The 8,832-nt window shown below is 39.7% G+C and overlaps 1 protein-coding gene across 11 annotated transcripts in view; it reads right to left on the bottom strand.

The window, feature by feature from the left end:
- Positions 1 to 1,159: 1,159 nt before the first annotated feature.
- Positions 1,160 to 8,832, bottom strand: part of ZBTB20 (zinc finger and BTB domain containing 20) — a 503,318-nt gene continuing 495,645 nt past the window's right edge. For all 11 annotated transcript variants that reach the window (XM_075167036.1, XM_075166988.1, XM_075167007.1 and 8 more), the window contains one exon: positions 1,160 to 7,633. In XM_075167036.1, coding sequence (XP_075023137.1) covers positions 7,215 to 7,633 — 419 coding nt within the window. In that variant the 3' untranslated portion in view covers positions 1,160 to 7,214. The remainder of the gene's footprint in view (positions 7,634 to 8,832) is intronic.

Here is an 8,832-nt window from a genome sequence, read left to right as displayed (position 1 = left end):
ATTTCGCAGCACAAAGAGGGCTCAAGTGCTAATAAATCTTGCATGACGAGTGGAAACAAGAATGTCCCTGTGGGCTGAACTGGATAGAAGTTCTCGCACATGATGGGATATTGGCAGTTCTTTTGTTTGTATAATGATATTGCTGCAGCAAAAGGATATTGTTAGAATACATTTTTCTTAAAAGAAATCACAGCTAAACCAATCAAATGCCCTATATTTCATTTATCTCCAGTGACATGCATGCAATCCCAAAAGTGCCAATACAAGTTGCACTGACAGAAATTAAGAACAGAATTTGTCACTGGGAAGTAGCTTTTCACTGGATTTCTCTCTCATGAATTCCACGGGCATTGGCAAGACTGGAGTCAGCAGTCAAATCACACAGCTTTACCCCCATATTATTCATTTGATTTAGGAAGAGGATCTACCCTCCGGTGTAGCGGGAGCTGATGCCAACCAACCCGATCAAAAGGAGGAGATCACTTTGGAAGAGGACCAAAGCTGGAGTTGTAACTGAAGATAAGAAACAGCTGAGAAGCACCATCCAATATGAAGAGACCATTATGCCTCACTAATAGTTCTTTACCTCTTCCCTACCTACTCAAACAGGAAAACACAATACAACACATTTCGTATGAAGGGAATGTTTTAGATGAAACTTTGCTACAGATGCAAAACATAAGTACACTCCACACTGCTCAGATGCATTTCTGTTTTAAGGCAGCAATTGTATATGAGGCTGTAGTGTATTCAAGGCTGTAGCATATTTGCTTCCCGAAGAAGTATCTTACTGCTCTTTGCTTTTTGAAAAATAGTTGAAGACAAATGTGTAAATTGGGGGGTTAAAATACAGTTAACAGAGTGTTTGGAAGACCTTCTTGGTCTGCTTACCTCCATGTTACACTCCTTTTCCTAGGGGAAACATTAAGAGTTTGCCTTGGGCATATGTGTTTGTGCACAAAAATCTCAGTTCACTGACTGCGGGGAAAGGAAGTCAGTTAAGTAAAGTAGACTTAGTTCTGGTGGTGGAAACTGTGATCATGTATAACATGAAGAATCATGTTATAGAAGCAGAGTATCTTCAGTTGGCCTCTTACTATTTTCAAAGCTTTTAATGAACAATTCTTGGGGAAACTGGCATTTAAAAACCATGACTAATTCTTCTCCTGATGTGACTTTGCTAGAATTATGTTTAGAATACGTTTGACTCCTTGTATTTTAAAATAAACCCAGAAACTCTTTAGCTGAGTTACCAATTGCAACGTGAATAGTGATTTAAAGCACATTATGGGTCCAATTTACTTTTTTACCTTATTCACAGTAGATCAGTCATCTCTGCTTCTCCTACATTTGGACTGTCTTATAATGCCTGGGGATCAAGCACTACTGCAGACGCTAAAATGCAAAAAGAAGCCAGCACCATTGCTAAATATACAATGAAAAAATATCCATTAATATTTAATTTTGTATTTTTTTTACTAAAAGCATAAATTTTAAACCAAAATTATTTAACAGTACTACATTTCTTTTTGAGTCGCAAGTCTTCTTCAGCAGTGAGAGCTGGAGGATTTCCTTAGCATAAGACTGTCAGAAGGGTCACAGATCTACAGTCCTAGGCATACTGAAGGTCTGGTTATGTTTGAAATGGTTTGGGTGCTTCTGATTTTGGATTGGACTCAACACTCCTGCAAACAGTATGTTTTGTACCTTCTCCCTGTGGGCTTTGTTTTCATTACTAAGAGGCAGGACATGCTAGGATAATACTTGCTAAAGGCAAGAGATTTGTTCCTCCACCATGTGAATGATCCAGCATTAATCAAGTAGCTCAAGGTTGACTGAAATCAATCAGTTTGGGGTTGGTAAGAAGTGAGTGGGCTGATGGTATGTGGGTTATTACTCAACTCTCCTTTGGATGAAAAAGAAATCAAAAGAAGAAAAATGGGTACCACTTGGCCTCTTTGATCTTAGAGCAAAGGGAAATTTCATTCTCTTAGAAAGTCAATTAAATGCCACTCTTCCCTGTTAGCTTACTGCGAATTTGAGCTGGTTTTGAAAGTAACTAACAGCATGGGCCAAGAAGTGGGCCTAGTGGAAGCACGACAGTTGCTGAGAAAGTGCCCCCAGAGCAGCTCCTGCAAAATACCTGTACCTATTTCCCTTATGAGAGACTATTAATAGGGGTTTTGTGAGAGGAGGGACCAGATGGAAATATCATATTACAATTTCTAGACCGGTGTACTGTACTGGTATGTTCCCATTATGTACAAGTTGTACTTGCTAGTCCTCTGCAACAGGTCACTGTAGGAGAACCTCACTAATGCATACACCCCAGACATGCACACGTGCACACTCGGTAGCTGTTCTCTCCTTACTGACCAGCAGACACTGACTTTGTGGTCCTGCATTCCTTGTGGATTCAGATTTTCCAGAGAGAGGCAGACTTTGGCGGAACGGGCAAGAGAAGTTAAATTTTGGTTCTCTAATTTATGATTTCACATAATACAAGAACAAAGGTGTTTCAGTGAACAGCAACAAAATTAACCTGAAAAGGAATCGTTTCAACAAGGTGGTAATTAACCTGAGGAACTCACTTCCACAGGATAGCATTGGGGCCACCTAGCAAGTAATAAGCTAGATCTTTAAAGGATAATGAGAATTATCTGCCACAATATATAATTTTTATATGGGATAAAAAGTTAAGGCCATAAATTATTATGTCTTTAGGTTATAAGCAGATACAGAGCTAATGAGTATTATAATAAATCTTCTCTCTTAGGCTTATTACTTTGTAATTATCCAACATGGTCTTTCACCTTCATCCAAATCATCTGTAACTGGCCACGTGTCAGAGACAGAATACTGGGCAAGGTGGACCACAGGGCAGATCTGCGCTGGCCAATCCTACATTTTCAGTTGACTTCATCAGCCTCAGCAGCAGTAAGAGAAGGCATTTACCTCTCATTTACTCTAAGGCTTCCTTTATTGCACTTTCGCCTTGCAGAGAGGCCTTGATTTGCATGCTTGAATTTATGTCCTATTTAATGCCCTTTTCCATTGCCAAAGCAATATAAAGAGAGCTTTAGGGAAAGTGAGAATCAGGCTCAAGGAATGCAGGATATTGCATGCTCCACCAGAGGGATGTGTGCTACAGTCTGCTCTTTCTCATCATTTTATCAGTTGTTTTGAAGGAAGCCTTTCAAGCATACTGAGATGGATGTGCTCAAACACTGTCAACAGCAGTTTGTAGATCATTGTGACTGCTAGTGTACCACAGGTATTCTTTCTGCTAAGGAATATTGCAGCACTACATGAAGCTTGAAGATACCTGTAACATTCAGATATTGTAGTTGTTTCCAAGTAGTAAATAAATATTTCAACAGATGGGAGGAAGCAATATTGAAAAGAATTTAACATTTTAAAAGATAAAGGGGTCTATGTTTGAGCTCCTAAGTTCACAGAAGGACACTTAAATAAGTGACCTGATGAGCACTTTCAGCTACATTTGCAGTCATGCTGCAAGTTGCTCCATGTTTTACAAAATCAAGTCACTAATTTTTGAGCCTGGAAGTTCAGCAAAATCAGTTTGTATTTCAGGCAGCCATTTGTGAAGACCTTGGCCTAAACTCTTCGACAAGTGATTTCGCATTCAATCTAGTATGCCTTAGCTTTACTTTAAGAAGTTTGTTTATTTTTTTAATTGGCACCCTTCATTCATTCACTACTGATCTTTAATTAACTTCAAATTTATTAGGCCCCATAATAAATTTGCATTTCAAAGATGATGATGCTTTGATTTAGGGAAGGTTGAAAATTGAAGAATTAAAATTTAGATAGGATTTTTCTCTCTACACACTATAGTATTTGGATTTGGGTGGATGTAAACCCTGATTCTTATTTCCTGTGTACTGGCGTATCTCTTTTGGTATCAGAACCGTATTCCAGAATACACTACATCTTGACTATAGTTCACCAGGTTTAACAATGGCAAATTAAACAGCTTTTCCCCAGACCTCAGATGACAAATGAGCAGCTACAGATTTTTAAGCTGGGTAAAATTCTTCATTAATTCCTCATATGGGAGAACACCAAACTCTTTGATACTAAAGATCTTAGAAAAAACTCCTTTCCTCAGAGAAAGACCTTCAATCCTTTTGTACAGGTTCACCTTCCCCATTTTCTTCCACACCCTTGTCTCTAGAACCTTTATTTTCTGTACAGATTTAGTGTGTCTTTACTTGGCAGATATTAGTTCTCCCTCTCTGTGTCTTAGGCTTTGTCTTTTCACTTCTTGGTTTACATGCCAGCATTGCTTTTACCAGTGTAGTTATGAGAACAATATTTGTTAACTAACTTGTGCTCCTTCTCCAGTCCCCTTGAACTACCCAAACAAATTGGTAACAAAAAAAGACGTTACCGTATAAGAGACACATTTGCTCTGGCACTCGCCTGAAAGTCTCTTTATGCTGCTTACTGCAGCTGAGAATCAGGGCTTCAATGCTTAGGATCTGCTGAACAATACCTTGCAGGGTACAGAAAGATTCTGAGACTGAACCACCTGTCAGTTTTTTTTCCCAAAATAAATCAGTAATGGAACAGGCGTAGAACATAGCAATGAGGTTACCTGTGCTGAATCACAGACATCTGATACAGAAGCCACAGGTGTAAAGAACATGCAAAATTGTATGTGGAGATCTATCAAGTCAATAGTCAGAAAGTTGTCCAGCATAAAAGAATGTCTCATGTGAAATGCTCAGTGTTCACAAGCGAAGTTTTGTAAACTTAAGAAAGCTTAATTTAAATATAGACACAAGTAAAAGCTAATCTAGTAATTTTTCTTTTTTTTTCTTTTTGCATATTTTTATTAGGTGCTTCTTCTCTGCCTAAAATATAAAGTCCAGAGTGCAGCTGGTGCAAATCCTAGCTATGGATTTCAAGCAAGACAAAGATAGTGTCAGACACTGATCCAACTGAACTAAGGACCCATGTACTTTGGGAGTTGGCTTTGGGGGAAAAATTCTCACACAGATACACAGAAGACGACTATGGGGGAACACCAGCCCAAACACAATAAAACAAAGTACAAAACACCAACATATATATGCAGATCAGGAATCAATCTTTCACACTGATCCTACATTCCTTGCATAGCTTTGCATATGCAGAGAATGCGGGATGTGGCCCTTCAGTTAGACGTTTTTGCAAATGAAGAAGGGAAGATTATTTGCAATGGTAACATTTTCAGTTATTTTGGCATCAGCACAAATTACCAGGGGCAGGATCAGATTCCCACACATATATGGAAGCTCTCTAGCGAGCAAGGCAGGGATGAGAGAACAATACAGCAGATTAATTCTTGTCCAGTGACCAAAAAGAAGGGAAATCCTAGTTATTACACACTTCCAAAACTTTCATTACTTTTTCAAATAAGAAGGAAAGACTACAGATTCTAGCATCCCCAACAGCAAGGGAACATTGCTAGAAAAATCTCTTTCTCAAAAGGAACTGCCCTTCAGCAGAAATAAATTCTGAGATGGAACCAAAAAAAGAAACAACAGAACCTTGGTAAGAGCCAAAAAGAGACCCACGTAATTCAAAAACAAAGTAGCAGTTCAAATGATACTGCAGGATGCACAAACTCTAGCAGATAATCTCACAGATGACTTCACAGAGCCCCTCATCGACCCAGGTAATTCTTGATTCCATTAGAAAAGAGAGAGAGAGAATAATACTAGAAAAGAAAATTAAGAAACATCCGTCCTCTTTTTTAAAATAAAAATCAAGATCATCTCCCCTCCCCCCCTCTATCTGGAAGCAGGTTAGCTAACCTTAACAGTCTCAATTTAAAATAAAATATATATTTATATATATATTCATATATATAATAAAAGAGAAGATATTAGTGGCAGTGTACGCAAAACAAAAAAGAAAACAAAGAAAAATTACTTTTAACAATCTCACTTTTTTTGTTTTTTTTTACACAAATACTGTTGTAAATATATTAAAAAAATCAGCATTCTATCTGGTAAACGTCACTTTTGCCCCTCTATAAAATTTTGAATTAAAAAAGTCCCAAGAACTCTTTTTTTTTAATTATTATTCCCCTCCCCACCCACCCTCTATTCCTCTTTCTTCCACAAGAATAAATCCTGATGCAACTTTTTTTTTTTTTGCAAAGATTGTGGGAACTAACCCTTCTCTTGTACCTAGATCCATAGGTTGCAACCTCTGATATCTTTGATTTTCCTCTGTGTTTCTCTTTGCCTTCTGTGAAAGTCCCTCTTGATTGTGCTGAGGCCCTGGGCTCAGCGAAGACACTGAATAAATTACAAAAAAGCCACCGTTGCTCGTTGTCTGAATCTTCTTGGTTTCTGCTGTAAGGTGGTGGTGGTGGTGGTGGTATGGGAAAAGCAGCGGGGAGGGTGCGCCAGAGAGCGTGGGATGGAGCAGAATCCAGGTGAGGAATCTCTGATTCTTTTTCCTCACCCTGCAGGGACTCCACACTATCCAAGCCACACTGCCTTGTGCTCCCCTCAGCCCTTTCATGTGTTTGTGGATGTGTGTGTGTGTGAGAAAGCAGACACGTGGTGGAAACCAGCAGGGCCTTGTTTCCTCTGGTTGCTGCTCAACCAGAAGCAAAATATTCCACAGTTCTAACTGGATACTGTGAAGTCCAAAAGCGGTCAGCATTGTGAATTATGTCCATTGAAACACTGCGAGCGGTGTACTTATAACGACAGTAGGCCTTGTAGATTTGTAATATATTTTGTTTTGTTTCTTTTTTTTTTGTAGTGCTCTTCACAAGTGAGAAAAAAGAAATTGTTTTTTTTTGTTTTTTATTTTTTCTGTCTGTTTTTTGATTTTTTTTGTGGTTTTTTTTTTTGTTTTGTTTTTTGTAGTAAAGAAGGGTTGTATTTAGAGGCCAGTAGCTAGAGATCCAACCAGTGGAGCTCATGAAGCACTACCTGGCCTTAAGGCCACCATCCGAGGGAGGTTGGGAAAATTATTATTCACCCAGCCTCCGGAAATGTAATGTACCAGCAGGCAAAAAACAGTTCTTCATGTAGTACAAAAACAACAAAACGAAACGAACCCAAAAAAAGGAGGAAAATAAAGGTAAAAATGAAACAAAAATCATTTCTTAAATTCTAGTGCCATAGCTTTTTTTGTTGTTTCTATTTTTTTGTTCATAACAAAGAGAGAGAGAGAGATTCTACTTATCCGTCTGACACATGCATCCTCATGTGGTCGTTGAAATGCTCGATTTGGTCAAACTTAGCTGGACAGACAGAGCAGACGTACGTGGTCCCCTCCGTGCAGGCCACCACCCCGGCAGGGACAGCCCTCGCGCCGGTGCCGGTGGCTCCAGGCGTGCCGTTGGTGGCGCTGTGCAGAGCCACATGCCTCTCCAGCAGGGTCTTGTGGGAGAACTTCTTCTTGCAGATGTAGCACTCGTAGGACTTCTCACCGCGGTGGAGGCGCATGTGCACATTAAGGGAGCTCTTCTGGGTGAAGCGCTTGTTGCAGATACTGCACTGGTACGCCCTCACGCCAGTGTGTGTCACCATGTGTTTGATTAAGTAATCCTTTAAAGAGAAGGAGCGCCAACAGATGCTGCATTGGTGGGGTTTCTCACCTGCCCATTACCAACGAGAGAGAGAGAGAAAGAAAAACAGACAAAAAAAGATAATAAAATTAAACCAGCTCGGTATGACTCTTTGCAATAAACTAATGGTAAGTCTCACGGGGGTCTTTGAAGAGGTGCTCTGGCTAAGAAAGAGTAACTCCGTTAATAAGCGTGTTTTGATACACATTTTCTGCAACCAGAGGTTTCAAAACGCTTTACAAAGGGGGCTGTAGGTAGTCCCAATCCACATGCAGTAAAAAGGAGCTCAGGCGATTTCTTCAAGTTCACATAGTAGGCACTGACAAAGACAGGACTAGAGTTAAAAGGTCCTGGCGTCTACCCCAGCTTCAATGGCACAGTCTCTCCTGCCTATGCTCTTGCCTTGCTCCTCGCGCTCATTTCTAGACAGGTCTTAGTCAAGTTACTTTACCTTTCAGCACCTCCATCTCCCTACCTGGATGCAATAAAAGCATGGACAAAGCTAGCGATTACTAGATAGCTGACCTGTAACACACTCGTTTTTGTCAAATTGCTTTAAATTTCTCAGAAGAGAAATGCTAGAGTTGCCAAAGGAATCCGACGCTTTGTAAGAGGTTTACATTTGTTGCCCCTTTTTCTGGTCAGATCTCATAGCTGAAGCATGGATAAGAGTAACTGAAAAGGGAACCTCAGTACATAGAGTTGCCTAGGCCAGCCAGTATCATGCAAAGGGCAACTTAACAGATAAAGTTCCAGTGTAACAGACATGAAATTTAAATGATTTGACTGCCAATTAAATAAAACACTTTATCAGGTAAACCAGAGATACAAAATACTGATGTCATCTACCACATTGCCTTGTGCGCCCAGGGCTGTTGTAAAACTGATTCTGGCAACTCGTGTAAGTGAACTCTGATCATATCCAGACAAATCAGTGACTACAAGGATGAACTGAAAAAAATATTTAGCTGAGCACATACGATTGGTTTGTCCAGACTACTCCTAATTCCTCCTCATGCTCAGAGTTCTTCTGGGAGACAATTGCCACAGCCTCATGTTTCATGGTATCAGGCAACGTTTTCATGATATGTTGCTGTATTGATAATGTAGACAATACCCAACACCCTGAATGCCCCATTAAAAGCTGCTTTTTAATTTGTTTTCTGAATCACTTGTGGTGTATTTCAGGTGTGGTAATTCATCATCCTCAAAGCTGTCAGGGAGAGAGA

This window comes from Calonectris borealis, chromosome 1 (assembly GCF_964195595.1).
Source record: "Calonectris borealis chromosome 1, bCalBor7.hap1.2, whole genome shotgun sequence".
Taxonomy (NCBI): domain Eukaryota; kingdom Metazoa; phylum Chordata; class Aves; order Procellariiformes; family Procellariidae; genus Calonectris; species Calonectris borealis.
This window is presented reverse-complemented; position numbering and strand designations above follow the sequence as displayed.